This window comes from Anolis carolinensis, chromosome 5 (assembly GCF_035594765.1).
Source record: "Anolis carolinensis isolate JA03-04 chromosome 5, rAnoCar3.1.pri, whole genome shotgun sequence".
Taxonomy (NCBI): Eukaryota; Metazoa; Chordata; class Lepidosauria; order Squamata; family Dactyloidae; genus Anolis; species Anolis carolinensis.
This window is the reverse complement of record NC_085845.1, coordinates 92,691,068-92,707,084: the sequence shown is the minus strand read 5'-3', so window position 1 is coordinate 92,707,084 and position 16,017 is coordinate 92,691,068. Positions and strand designations below refer to the sequence as shown.

Below are 16,017 nucleotides of genomic sequence, written 5' to 3'. Positions count from 1 at the left end.
CACTCCTATTCCTAGCCAACTGGATGAAAATCAGCTTGCACTCCCAGATCATGCACCATCTAACAATTTGAGAAATAGTCAAGTTCAAGACCTGACTGCAAGCTGGATTCCTTGGAGATTAAGGATTTCCTTTTGTTTGACCATCTGGCTTATTCAGCCAGGATGGAAATGAATAGCGCACTTCGTGTTGTGACTGTTTTGAGTTACTTCCTATGCCAGGACCATTCTGCCTGGCCTTGTATATATTTAAAGTGGTGACTTTGAACAGGAAAAAAGCATCCAGTTAGGAAATTAATGCTACTTTGGACTGATTGAATTATATTAACTTGAAATTTTAATTATTTAAAATTGATATACAGTCTCCCAAGTTAGATTACAGGCAGTTATGAAAGATAGGCTTGTATGGTTTGTTCTTAAGTTGAATTTTTTTTGTAAGGTACATTTTTAGGTGTAACTCCAGCCAAAAATATGTATTTTGTAGCTTTGGATATCATAGGATAGGGTTAACAACCCTTTGGTGTTTCTTTTGCCTTCTGTCTCCCTGTTCAGAAGATTTCACCTCACTTTTCGGTCATGTTTCTTAACTAGGAGTAGTTCATAAGTCGGATGTTTATAACTCAGAGACTGCCTGCAATAAGATGAGCTTTCCCCAGACAACTCTTTGCACAAGTGTTAACTCAATGTTATGAATTTTGCATCATGAAATAAATAATCTGTGGTTTCAATGCACTAGTTAACATTTGTGTGAAGAGCTCGGTGGAGACAATAGCACAAACGCTAAAACTCAGTCGTTAGAACATTTTATGTGCATAGTTTTTCCTTCAATTGTTTTATGGTTATTCCCATGTTACTTGAAGTTTTGTAATACCCCAAAGGCAGCTTTTAAAAATTACACATAGGTAAGCGGGGACAGATGAAAAAAGACCATCTGAAGAAAACATAAAAATGCCAAGATCAGATGTACAAATGTGTAACCTGGAGTTACACATCTGTACCATTCAGTAGTTCTTACGCAGGCACAATTGTGGTACTTCTGCCATGACCCTAACTCTACCTCCCCAAACCTATTTTATCAGGCATTTGCCGCACAGAGAAAGGGGAGTCTGTTCTCCTAGTGATTGGTGTATGCACGAAGGACTTTTCCAAGGTACAGGTTGAATGTCCCTAATACATAATGATTGGGACAATAAGTGTTTTGGATTTCCAATTTTTTAAAGTACTATATTTACTGTATTTACATATGCGTTTATAGTGAGATATTTTGGAAATGGAACCCAATACCAAACAGTAACATTCCGTTGTTTCATATACACCTTACCTGAGAGTATTTTTATATACAATATTTTTCATACTTTTTTGCATAAACAAAGTCTTTTATCAGAAAGCAAAGCTGTAATTATCTCAGCCACCATCTCATGTGGACGATTTCAAGAGTATTCCAGCATTCTTGACAAGGAATGCTTCACCTCTCTTTCATTCTTTCCCTGACTCCATTTTATTTCTAAGTGAATATTGAGCCCTAAATCCCAAGTAGAGCAGTGGATCTAATGTTGAAAGGTGAGTCCAGTGATTGGTAAGACCTATTGATTAAATAGGTCTATTCTAACCAGAACTAACAACACAATTCAAATTTTAATCTTCTCTGGAATTTGTATTATTATTCTTGGGAAGGGAAAACCAGGCATGATCAAAAAGCTCTGATTGCCTGCATTAGGCTAGCTTTTGTCAGCCCTACTTCCACCATTACTCACCAATTTCGTTTCGAATCCGAATTTCCAAAGTTATCGTTTCATTCGTTTTGTTCCATTGGTGGCAATGGGGAAATTTAAGGGGATTGTTTCATCATAATTTTTATAGCTATCAAGATGAAACTTGGGACACTTGTACGACACATTTATGACTGTAAGCCTGCCAAGTTTCAGAACGTTTTGTTTATCCACTAATTTTTAAGAAATGTTTAAATTTTTTACAAATATATTTTTAAAAAGAACAAACCAAAAGAAGTCGCCTTTTAAATTTCTCCATAGTGGCAGAACATGAGTAGGACATCATTCCTGCAAAGTTTCAGAAAGATTCTGTCATCCACTGATTTTTAGGATTTTTTTCCAATTTTAGCACCTTGGACAAGTCACACATCCTCAGAGAATTACAAAAATATTTTTTTTCTGGCTATCAGTATGAAACTTGGAACACTTGTAGGACAATTATTAGAACTGTAAGCCTCCCAAGTTTCAAAACGTTTCGCTCATGCAGTGAAACAACAGCCAAAGTTTTGCACACCTCTAATATCAGCATGCACAGACAACATGAAAATGATTTTAAAAGCCCACAAGGACAGAAAATCTACCACAAAGACACGGAAAGCGACCAAGGCTTAATATTCACTGTCTAATGGAAAGGAAAGAAATTAAAGCTGGGATGCCCTGTTCAGCGCCTTATAGTCACAGCTGACATGACTAGCTGGCTAAAAAACTGGACAGTACTACTACTAGATGGTGAGAATGCAGTGTAATATTGTGTTGCTGTTCCAAGTTAGGTTCACACCCACACTATTATTCTTATAAACCATGATCTTGTACTTAAATGTACTAAACCAAATTGAATACTTACTGTGAGCAGCAAGGATGTTACACTGCCAACAGCTAAATTGATTATTCTATCCTGGAAGAATTTAAAAAATGGTGTTACACCAAGCTGTAACAATCTGTTACTTATTACAAACAATAGCACTCAAAATCTGCAGGAATATTGTGCGAATAACATTCAAAGCCCATGTTTTAATGTACATTAAATGGAATGAGTATGATTTAAAAATAAAGGCCAGGAAAGGTCATTTGTGAGTAATTCATAGAATCATAGAATAGTAGAGTTGGAAGAGACCTCATGGGCCATCCAGTCCAACCCCCTGCCAAGAAGCAGGAAATCGCATTCAAATAACCCCTGACATATGGCCATCCAGCCTCTGCTTAAAAGCCTCCAAAGAAGGAGCCTCCACCACAGTCCGGGGAAGAGAGTTCCACTGCCGAACAGCCCTCACTGTGAGGAAGTTCTTCCTAATGTTCAGGTGGATTCTCCTTTCCTGTAGTTTGAAGCCATTGTTCCGCGTCCAAGTCTGCAGGGCAGCAGTTCATACCTTTACAGTCACCATTTCATAACTACAACACAATTATCGCTCACATAATGGCACTTAGGGTATGCCTGTACTGTAAAATTAATGCAGTTTGACACCACTTTAAGTGTAATGGCTCAATGCCATGGAATCATGGGTGTTGTATGTTTTACAATGTCTAGCCTTTTCTGATGAAGAGTAATGCTGCCTTACCAAACCATACTCCCTAGATTCTATAGCATTGAGCCATGTCAATTGAGGCGGTGTCAATTACATTAATTCTACAGTGCAGGTGCACTCTTAAAATGCTCCCCACCCCACCCCCGCAAACAAACCATGATGTAGCGGTTTGAGTTTCAGCCATGAAAACCAATTGGGCAAATCACATTATTTCAGCTTTAAAGGAAGACAATAGCAAACCTCTTCAGAATACATCTTGGCAAGAAAATCCTATGATAGAGTCACTTTAGAGTTGCCATAGGTCAGAAACAACTTGAAGGCACACAACAACCATTTCTACTTCCACCTTAACACTTAATAGTCTTCAGGTACCAGTTACATGTTGTAAACCAGCCTTCCATTAGAGATACAGGCTATCAACAGAAAAAATCAATAATCCTGTTGACCCTCAGGCCACATCGCTTTAGCTATAAAGTTTGTTACTGATTTATTCTAGTGAAGCAGACACACGGTTTAAATGCAGAAACAGAGCCAACAATGGATGCGGCCTGCTGTGTAACAAAGGTGATACAACTGCACTGTATAAAAACAGGCATAGCAATCACATGAGAGAAGATAAGATTCATATAATTAAAATGGGAGGTTTTTAAAATACTGTGATTTGTTAAAGAAACAAGGAATGAGTCTACACTTGGACAGGCAGAAGTTCCTATTCATTGGCATCCAAACCACCAAAAATGCTTAACAGAAGAATGGTGTAACTGTGATGTGGGTGGAAGAGAAATCACATATATTTGGGGAGGATGTTCTATAAGATTTACTTTACATACAAACTCAAACTCTCCATTCCAAAGTATATGCCATTCAGCAGACTCCCTAATGCTGTAATCTTTGAAAGTGGGGAAAAGGATCCCATTAATAGAAGCATACACAGAATCCACTTTGGTTAACCCAGTTACATGCACCTATATCTAGAAAAGTATACAAAGTGGTCCACTGAGAACATCAGCAATTCTCAAAGAGTCCACAAGGTATATTCCCTGAAGATACCAGACCCTATCAGATTGCAGAAGCAAAGCAAAGACAGGCATGGTAATTTTTTTGGAACAGAGACTGCCAACTACCAAGTAATAGAGGTTACGTTCAGATAAAATAATTCATGAGCACCTCTGAATATCCCTTGCCTGATAAAGAAATCCTGTACAATTCAGGGGTCAGAGCAAGTCTACAAGTTGCATGCAGGCACATATTTTACAATATCAAAAGATGATTGGAGAAAGCATCCAACCCCTATGTTTGTATTCCCAGCCATTCTACTAGCTCCTGGCCTCCATCAGAAGGTCACAAACTCTTGCGGCACAAATGGGGAAGGGAGGAAGCTTGTGGGGTACTTGTGAATTAAGCAAATTAAGTGAAGCAGGATTTAGCAATACCAAGCTTTACAGAAAACCAGCTGTGCAAATCAAGCGATACACAAACTGGCCTGTCTAGCTGTAATCAGAGCCCAGGGATTAGGATCAGTTGTTGTCATAGCATTAAATTGCATTAAATCTGGGAGCCTTTTAGGGAGAATTAACAGCAACAACACTTCTATAGCCATCCCTGTAGACCAGGAGTTCTCAAAGTGTGCTCCACAGAGACCTTGGGGTTCCCTTCCTCTCCCTCCCCCTCCAAGCTTTCCCTCCTCTTTCCTGTTCCTGCCCTCCCCTCATCTCCCTCACCTTCCTCTCTGTCCAGATCCCTTCCCCTTTGCCGTCCTTGCTCCCAAAACCCTGTAAGGAAAAGAAGTACATCAGTTCTTATCTACACCACCCTTTCTTTCTCTTTATCTCCGGGATGCCTCTGCTGTTTTCCTTCTCCTCCAGGAGGAAAAACTACCTTTCCATTCATTTTCCTCACTTGTTAGGGAGAAACTTAGTTTTGCTGCAACAGCTTCATGATGAAGCTAAGTTTCTCCCATATAAATGAGGGTAATGAACAGTATGGAGTTGGTGGTTTTGCCACTGGAGAAGAGGGAGACAACAAGCAAAGAGAAAGGAGGAGTGGCAAAGGCAAGACCTGAGACCCTTCTCCCTCTAAAACAGCCAATCATATGTTAAATTTTAACATAACCTGGAGCCCAAGATTTCAACATCCCTGAATAAATGTCCGATACCCCTTAACAGTTCATCTCCCCTCCTCACAACTCCAACCTGAGTACAACAATCTTCCCAGGCTATATTTCCAGCCAAGCACCTCCAGCATCCTGATTGAATGTATCAGTGGTGCCCCATTTTCCATAAGTTAGTTGGGAAACTTTGATGCATAGAGAAAGGAAATGCAGAGGTAAAACAATTGGGAAAAGGGAATGGCGGGGGTTCCAATTGCTACTCTGCTGTAGCACTGCATGTGGCCTCCCTCTCTAATGCTTAGTTTCAGAGCCTTTGCTGGGCCACACCAAAGCCTTGTGAGGGCCACATCCGGCCCCCAGGCTGAATATTCTGTTCTATGTAAAAGCACAAATTCAAAAGTTTTATTATAAAGCTGTCTGGCAGCAACAAAGTGTGGGGTTCTGCATATATCTGCTGTAACTTCAGTGTCGTCATTTATGTGGCTGTTCTCAAAAGTGTAGGAATGCAAAATGCATTAGCTTATACATGAATGATTAAAAAAAGTAATCCTACAACCATTTATAACAGGAACTAGGTAATTCTGGTACAGGTTGGAAATATCTGATTGAAAATGCTTGGGACCAGAAGTAATTTGATTTTTAATGGATTTTGCATATATGCACATTGTGAGTTAACCTGGAGAAAGGATCCAAGTCTAAAACATCAATATATGTTGCATACTATTTTTAATAATATTGCATGAAACAAGGCTTCTGTACACTGAACCATCAAAAAGCAAATGTGTCCTATCTCAGCTACCCATGCAGATATTTTTGGATTTTGGAACATTTCAGATTCTTGAATTCCAAATAAGGGATGTTCAACTTATACAAAAACTGTTCAAGTTTTAATAACAGTGGTAAAGCAAGAGCATTTTCAGAAGTCCACATCTATAGAAACATCTTTTTCATTATGCAACTCACTGGCTTCAATACAGAAGATATCTTTTCTGCCTGCAAAAACTGGACTATGAATAAAAAGATGTGCTTCTACTACAGAAAATACACTAAAACACAGGGAAGTTGTATCAAAGCACTGGGTTAAGAGGAAGGCTAAAGGCATGACCAAGCAGTCCTTTTTGACTTTCATTGCCTCTTCTCCCCGGGGTCTGTTCATAGTAAGAGAAATAAATATCTAATAGGAAAGGCAAAAATATTTGTTACCTTAGAAATTCTGAGTTTGGCATTTCAAAAAATCTGTGCATTTTAATTATCTAAAGAAGATAACCAATATCGCAAATGTGCCAGTTATGGAGGTAAGACTCACTTTGATTTGCAATGAATCTTCAGCACTTTCACTCAGAATTTCCAACCCTACAAAACTCTCTAGTTAGCAAAATAGTATCTACTTAGTTTTTCCTCATCCTTATTCCAAAATCCTGACATGGTTTCATAGCTTCAAATGCAGCAACTAAGGCAATCCAAAATGAAAGATTTTCAAGAACCTTGTTACCAACTAGACTGTTTTGCCTTTCTTTATTAAGTCAACTAGCTGTGCCCGGCCACGCGTTGCTGTGGCGTTGTCTGGTAGTGTTGGTGAGAAATTTGAGTTAGTGGTGGTATTGAATGTCTGTTGTATGGTTGGCTTTATGTTTAGTATGTACAGTAGAGTCAGGCCTCTCTGAGTATACAGCTATACTTTTTCTATGTGAAAAAGATAAGCAAACACTCTAAAGGTTCCAAACATAAAAAGAGATGTGACATGTCAGGGCCACAGAAATAGTCAGGCCTTTCTGAGTATACAGCCATCTTCTTTCTATGTGAAAAAGATAAGCAAACACTCTAACGGTTCCAAACATAAAAAGAGATGTGACATGTCAGGGCCACAGAAATAGTCAGGCCTTTCTGAGTATACAACCATCTTCTTTCTATGTGAAAAAGATAAGCAAACACTCTAAAGGTTCCAAACATAAAAAGAGATGTGACATGTCAGGGCCACAGAAATAGTCAGGCCTTTCTGAGTATACAGCCATCTTCTTTCTATGTGAAAAAGATAAGTAAACACTCTAAAGGTTCCAAACATAAAAAGAGATGTGACATGTAAAGGCCACAGAAATAGTCAGCCTCTGCAAACATTAGGATTGTATGATGTTGTTGTTGTTGTTATTATTATTATTATTATTATTATTGAGAGGCTGGGTGGCCATCTGTTGGGAGTGCTTGGATTGTGTCCTGCATGGCAGATTGTGGGAGGTGTTCGCTGACCCTGATTGTTTAGTGTCTGGCATTCCCGTGTTTTAAGAGTGTTGTTTTTTATTTGGTGTTGTGATTTTAAGCTTGTTAAAATATTAGGAGAGAGACTGTGTTGATTGTCATGGTTCATAGCATATATTTAAAATATAGAGTATTAAAATGGGTTGGATATTGTAGAAGGTTGGAGTGGAGAGAAATGGTTTGGATGATGGGAGGGCGCTAGGACCCAGGGGTCAGCTTTTTCCCATTGCCTGCCTTCCCTGTTGCCGGCGGCCATGAGGGCTTCTCTTTTCCCTCCCGGGCATGGCTCCCGATGGGGCGTTGTGGGTTCTCTCCATGTAGAGGTGCGTGAAGTGATTTTGTGTTGTTTTAACCTTAAGGCGTTGATGATGGGTTGTGTTGTCCAATGTCGAGGTTGGGGGGCCCGTAGTTTAGTTGCTTTGCTCGGTGCCGCGATTCCATCACTCTTTTATATATATAGATGTAGTCTTATGGTCTCCCATCATTTCTTACTAAAATACATAATCACCTTTTTCAATTAGCCCTATCATTTCACAGTATATCTGAAGTACAGTAAAGCCCTGCTAATTCAATCCTCGTTCATCTGAGCGTCCGTGCAATCCAAGCCAAATTCCTCCCCCCCTCACTCACCCCGCCAGATCCTGGTGCTGCCGGAACCCAGTCGGGTGAGTGAGTGAGGGAAGGAGGGCGGGCTCTCTCTCTCTCTTCTTGGCCAGGCCAACGCTGGTGCTGCCGGCCCCTGTGTGGCGAAGGAGCCGAGGCATGGGCAGGCGGGTGAAGGAGGAGGGCTGCAAAGGCCCTCCCCATTCACCCGCTCGCTGACTGTCTCCTTCGCCACACTGGGTGCCGGTGCTGCTGGCCCCTGCGTGGCAAAGGAGCCAAGGCACGGACGGGCGGGTGAAGAAAGAAGGCCGCAAAGGCCCTCCCCGTTCACCCGCTCGTTCGCGCCAGGCCGGGTGACATTTAATAGGCTTTTCTGTAATCCCTCCTTATTATCCAAGATATTTGCTTATCCAAGCTTCTGCCAGCTCGTTTAGCTTGGATAAGTGAGACTCTACTGTATATCCATTTTGTAATCTTGGCTTCTAGAGAAAGCTCATGTTTGATTTGATTTCCTTGTAGAATCCATTTATGTGTCCTTTTGGTAATCTCTGGTAACCACAAAATATATCCTATACATGACTGCCTATAAGGATGGTATTAATGGTCATGCTCTGAAAAAGCTAGTGCAGTGAGAATTGTACTCTTTCTAGGAATAATTAGGGCAAAAGCCACATAAATAAATACAGAGTGTCATGAAACAATCAGGAGGGATACTGTGACTTAATTTGATAATTACATCCACTAATCAGCCCAAGAAATGTGTTTAATATTAAAGCTTATTTTGTTATGCCTATTTATCAAAAAGACAATTTGATTTCCCTATCAATTACATTCCTCAAGCATTTTATTAAAAAATAAAAAGTATGAAAAATATTTTTAAAAAATCAACATCACTATGAAACCAACAAAAATACAAAAATCTAAGAGAACAATGACAAAACTTCCTGAAAGCTCTTGCTGTGTTCCATGTAGGTGTTCAACACCATGAGCAATAAAATGAGACCTTAAAACGAAGACAACAGGATTGAGGAAACAGTCTCTAACTCCATCTTCTGCAAGTGATCATCCATCTGTTAATGGAGAGATGCAATGGAGCCTCACCAATGCCAAATTTAGATAGCTGCTCCTGGAAAATGATAAGGAAATAACACATCTGAGTGTTCCCTAACTAAAGAAGTCTTATGGAATTCCACAGGTTACTATAAACTGAGATGCATGCACACACACACATGCATGTACAGGTATCACCACAGCTCCATTTCTCCCTGGTAAGGCATCAAAAAGCCAAAGTTATCCCACAATCCTATTTTAGTACCAAAAGCAGGCTTAGATCTTAATTCGAACAGGCTTAGTATCATGTAGATGAGCGAGAATCTTGTCCAAAATCACTCACTCAAGCACCTTTTTCCAAGGAAGGCTGATTTGTGACTAGCCTTTGATTAAGATCTTCTGAGTCAATGCGCAGTCACAGTAGTGCTTCATTTAAGAAGGCTGGGGGTACCGCATAATAAAGAATCAGTAGACTAATACCTGAATCTCATCGACTCTTTAATCATTGCTAGATATAAATCAGCCATGAGGAGGAAGGATTGACACATGGGTTGCTAAAAGCATAGACATCTGCTTGGTCAAATTCTAACAAATGGGTTGTTGTATGTCTTTCGGGCTGTGTGGCCATGTTCCAGAAGCATTCTCTCCTGACGTTTCGCCCACATCTATGGCAGGCATCCTCAGAGGTTGTGAGGTATGGAGAAAACTAAGCCCGGAACATGGCCACACAGCCCGAAAGACATACAACAACCCTGTGATCCCGGCCATGAAAGCCTTCGACAACACATTCTAACAAATGCTTGGTCACATACGCAAGCTACTGAAATGAATGACATCCAGTAACACAGAACTAAATCAAACTTTGGATTGAACTTGACAGTATCCATTACGGAGGCCAAGTTATAATAGATAAAAGCAATTTTATTCTCAAAATATCTTGCTAAACTGACACACCATGTTATCGAGAATTCCATTAGGTCACCAGAATGACCCCAATACCACTAAATATTGTTAGATGACAATGACACATCATAACAGTAATGGATAAAACTGCTTTTTCACTATCACTGCTACCACTATGCAATGCTTATGCTGATCTCTTATCAGGCTGGCAGAACTGTAGAGTTGGAAAGAATGCCAAGGGACATCCATTTCAACTCCCTGCCAATGCAGAAATCCATAGGTAAAGCATCAGGGCATCCATTCTCTGCTCCAAATCATCAAGAGTCTGTTCTGCTGCCAGGTAGCTCTTACTAAGCAATTATTCCTAGTGTTCAGCTGGAATCTCCTTCCTTGGAAGTTTAATCTATTGGTTGAGGTCCAACCCACTGGAGCAGCAGAAAAGAAATTTGTTCTATCTTCTACTTAAGACAACATCCATATCACCACTGATATTCTCTTTTCCAGATTCAACATACCCAGTTCCCTGAACCATTCCTCAAATATCTTGATTTCCAGATGCTCTGCAATCTTAGTCACATTCCTACTGACATATTCCACCTGGACATATTCTCATCCCTGCCCATACCTAGCTCCCTATATCAGATGACATCTTGGTGCCTTCAAGTATTTTAGGTTTAACAAAAAAAAAAAATCACAGTACGAGGTGGGAAACTTACATTATATATTCCATTCCAGAAGGGACAGAAATTCTGCCCTGGATATGAGTACAGTACCTTGCCTGCATCAAAGAGCCCCTGGTTTGATCAGACATTAGCCAAGTGAAAAACTAAAACTTTTTAATGTCTATGCAGTTTCTAAGGGCCATTCTACACTGTCAAATAAAATCCAGATTATCTGCTTTAAACTGGATTATATGGCAGTGTAGACTCATATAATCACGTTCAAAGCAGATAATGTGGATTTACTGCTGTAATAACCTGGATTATGTAGCAGTATAGAAGGGGCATTAGAGCTAACTTGAGACTCAAAGTTGCTCAACTCTGCTGCAGACCACTGACTTCCCTTCTCATTTTTCATGCACAAACTTATGTTGGATCAAATACCCAGAATACACCAATATTCCTCCATCTCTAAATTACAGGCATTAATACAAACAAAGTAAGTCCTGTAGGTTTGTTCTTAAATTTAATTTGTAAGTTGGAACAGGTACATTTCTAAGTTGGAACAGGTACATTTTAAGTGTAACTCCAGCCGTGTGTGTGTGTGTGTGTGTGTGTGTGTGTGTGTACACGCACACTTTGAATAGTATAGGGAAGGTTTTCCTTTGCTGTCTGTGCCTCTGTTCAGAAGATTTCACCTCACTTTCTGTCTCTGTGATAATTGGATTTTGAAAAAATTGGCTTGTTGTGGAAACAAGGATTGTTGAGAAAGCTTCAGTGGAGACACTTTTCCCCATGATAACTCTTTCAGGAGTGAATGTCCCTTCCTAGAGATAGATTTCTCTCACTTCCTGTTGTCTCACCCTCGTTCTTAACTACGAATTGTTCATAAGTCAGGTGTTTGCAATTCAGGGGCTGCCTGTATACAGAAGCTGCCTGTATACTGAGCCAAAGTTAGGGAAGATTTGATCATGCTCCAACCTGGCATTCTGCAAGTGCACTCTCAGATCTGAGGTAAGGAAATTATGTAGATGCTAGTTGCAACATTACTGATAGCTAAACGTGGAGGAACATTTTGCACGGCTGCCTGCCAGATTACATTGGCCAAAACCCACATTTCTAGGCAACACAATACAGCATCCCTGTCCTTTTTATCCAGGTATATCCCAACTATAATTCTACCCTGGCCTTGCTTCAGGGAATGCAAAGTAACATCACCTGATGATATCCCATTCTGTTGCTTTTTGTCCAATCATACCTGGACTGTTTTGATCCAGCCTATCGCCAACAGACACTTTACACTAATAGACAAATGGAGGACACAATTATGAGAAGGTAAAAGATAAAGAAGTAGCCATATCTCCACAAAATAAGGAAAATTTTAGGTAGTTTTGAGAGTACACTCATGTTTTTAGAGCTTGAAAGGAAACCTCTTGGCAAAGCCAGGCATTTGGGGAGCCCAAGATGAAAAGCACTTGAACAAGAAATCCTGGAATTGATCTCAAGCTGCTTTCCCATAGCACCATGCAACACCACAATTTGCTGACAGCTTAGCCTAGTGAAAGGTTAAAAATACACTGGCAAAGAGGAGGCGGCTTAGCAGACCAGAAGCCAGGAAGGTGTCTGGATTGTTTTCTGGTTACAAACAAACATCACAGACAATGAACCATAGCTGATGACATTTGCAGGTAGTAAGAATACAGCTGTATCAGAGCTGAATATGAAAATATAATAAAATAATTGTGTTAATTAATATAGTAACTATGTTGCTATCTATAAAATATTTTCCCCCCAAGGCTATGCACTTTCTTTTTTTTTCTCTGTATTCAAGTGTTCATCCACTGTTCACCCACTAGTGGGCCTTTCTTCAAGCACCATTGTACAATATACAAAGATATAAGTGTGGAATACTACTATGCAAAGTGATCTTGTATCATCTTTGAGATGAACTAAAAAATTAAGTAGATGGCAATCTGAGGAAGTAGACTGAGACTCAATCTACAAAAGCTTATGCTACCTATTATATATACTCATGTATAAGTCTACCTTGTGTACAAGTTGAGCAGATTTGAAGCCAAAATTATAGACTTTAATATGACCAATGGATAAGTGAAGGGTCATTCCATGAAAAGGGGAAACAGTAATACCAACTCAGGGTCAGCCAGCTTATAGTAAAACTTCAGGTACGCTGTTCTCTGTTAGTCTTTAAGGTGTTTCAAGATCCCTTTGAACATGAAGAAGTATAATAAAATGCACAAAACCAGGAGAAGATCACCCTTTTGGGTCAAGAAAAATATGCATACATCTGTGCGCCACAAAATTACTTATGTTTTTTTACATCCATTCTGATTTTGTTAAGTTTCGAGGAAGATCATGTTTTCTGGAATCTTGACATTAAACCCCATGTTTAATCTCCCCTTCACTGGGACATCAGACTTCTGCCTACATATTCTAAAGTCTGGGCTGATAGTCTTAATTAGACAACCAACTTTTTAGAGACTGGTTTAAAGAGAAATTAGGCATGGATTTCTCTCATCATTGGAGTTTCCAGGATGTTGTATTCTATACATAGGAAAAAAAATCTGTGCTTTCTATGGTTGCTCAACCCTGAAAAATCTAGAAATATTTTATTCTTAATTGCTTTATTTTTATCCCACCATTTTCCTGATAGAAGGACTCAATGTGTTGAACAGTCCTTATTTGAAATGCTGAAATCAGAAATGTTTTGGGTATTTTGTTCAAATTTTTGTATACCAATATTTAATTATTATTGTTGTTGTTTGTTTATACCCATTTTTTTCTCTACAAAAGAAACTCAAAGCAACTTGCAATAAAACAAATGCAATACAATTTTAAACCTAAAAAGGTACTATTTCATTATCTGGGTGGAGGCCAAAAGGGGGAACTAGACAGAGAAAGATAGTCCATTTTATTGGGGGGGGGGGGGGGAATGGTTGAAGGAATAATGCTATTTCCTCCTGTTTTCCTGTTATTTCCCCCACAGATGTTGCCATTGTAGAAACAACCCTCGTTTATGACATAAGGCAGGAGGGAATAACCAGTGAAAACAGGGAAAATAGTTTTCCTCCTTCAACTCCCACCCTCTTGTAAAATGGACTGTCCTTCTCTGTCTAGTGCCCCCTTTGGCCTCCACCTGGTTAATGGAACAGTAGCCCTAAAATATAAAAAACATTAAAATAGAATTAAATATATCTATGTACATAATGAGATATCACGGAGAGGGGTTCCAAAGTTCAACAGAAAATTTGTGTATGTTTCATATACACTTTATACACATTACTTGAGGATAAATTTACATAATATTTTAAATAATTTGTCTACACTGAATCATCTGAAAACAAGAGGTGTGACCCTCTCAGCCACCCATGTGGGCAATTCCAGATTTTGGAATTCTGGATAAAGGCTGCTCAACCTGTATAACCACTAACCCACTAGACTAACAGGTTTTCTATACATGCTCACACACATGCAACTCATCCAGGATTTTTATTCTTAATTAACTTCTTTTCTGAGAATTTTTCTGGACTGGATTTGAAACTAACAATCAGGTTCTATGATCTCAACAACATTAGGTAAGTCATAAATTCTACCTGGTTTCAGTATGCAAGCAAAATGTGAATGGAGAAATATAAAGCAGTCTTCCGTCAACTACAATAAATCATAGCCAAGATTTCTTTCTACTGCTACAAAAGTTGGATCTGCAAAAAGATGTTACTGCATGGAGTACTGCCACTCACACTCGTCAACTGCATCCCATCCCACTTTAACATTCTTCCATTATTGAACATGCTGAGTAGTAGCCCCACTCCATCAAGTGTATAGTGTTGTAACTGTATACTTTTTGTTAGTTATTGCTTATTTGTTTTTGTGTTTGTTTACTTGTGTACAATAAAAATAAAAATACACAAAAAGATGGTTCAGCATCATAAGGGCAGCCACTAAACTATGGAGTGGCATATCTATTCTCAGTTTTATAATTCCCCAAGGTTGTATAACAAGGCTGAGCAAAGTGCAGTCTGGGGTGGCTAGATGCAAGGGGCTGGACTGAATGGCCTGTGGTTTCTTCGAACTCTTTGATTCTATGATCGGAGGGGGGGGGAGGGCAGTGTGCATTTGCATGTGTTCATGCCTTCAAGTCACCTGCCAATTGTTCTCTCAAGCAAATAATATTAAGATGTGGTTTTGTCAGTTTCTTTCTCTGAAATATAACCTACCATTATTGGTTTTCCACCATCCAAGTTTTAACCAGTGCTGACTCTGGCTAGCTTCCCACATCAGAAAGGATCAAGTGCCTCTGAGATATTTAAGTCATTTGTTGTTACAGTATTTGCCTTCAAATAATTTCCAGTATATGGCAACCATAAAGCAAACCTATCACAGGTTTTCTGGGGCTTCGTGTGTAGGTCACCCACTGGGTTTCCATGGATAAGCAAGGAATCGAACCCTGGTCTCCAACAATCATAACCTAATACTTGAACCATGACACCATGCTGGCTTTCTATTTAAGCCATACCATACACAATATAGAGACCAAACTTGAGAAATGTTACAAGACATACATAACATACAGTGAGGCTAATTCTATATGCTATGGGACACCCTCTTTTAAAAAAGAACCACAAATAAATAGCTTGCACAGATTTGCATCAACCTGAATAAAATTCAACACTATCAGCATATTAAGCAGAAGTCATACCATTAATCTATGGATATAATTTGAGACTTTAGATACCATTGAAAGTATTGCATAGATTTCAGCTACTGCTATTGAAAATAAACCAACTGCTGGTAAAGATTAATCTACTGTACCAAAAATGCTTTAAATATACCGTGTTTCCCCGAAAATAAGACAGTGTCTTATATTAATTTTTGCTCCCAAAGATGCACTAGGTCTTATTTTCAGGGGATGTCTTATTTTTCCATGAACAAAAAATATGAACATTTTTTATATACTGTACAGTAGTTGTCATCACAAACCAGCATAACCAGACAAACTGTGAATCCTATCAAGAATTTCTTGTTACTACCAATATTTCCATGTACAACACTATATGGTACGTACATTTACCAATCCTGCATGCTCTGGTGTTGTTCGGTGGGCATGCTTCCAAACAAAAACTTTGCTAGGT

At 39.3% G+C, this 16,017-nt stretch overlaps 1 protein-coding gene across 2 annotated transcripts in view; it reads right to left on the bottom strand.

Moving 5' to 3' along the window:
* The window catches only part of tmem243 (transmembrane protein 243), a 38,663-nt gene that overhangs the window by 2,658 nt on the left and 19,988 nt on the right, over positions 1-16,017 (bottom strand). For both annotated transcript variants that reach the window (XM_003227987.4, XM_062981811.1), the window contains exon 3: positions 2,611-2,661. In XM_003227987.4, coding sequence (XP_003228035.1) covers positions 2,611-2,661 — 51 coding nt within the window. The remainder of the gene's footprint in view (positions 1-2,610; positions 2,662-16,017) is intronic.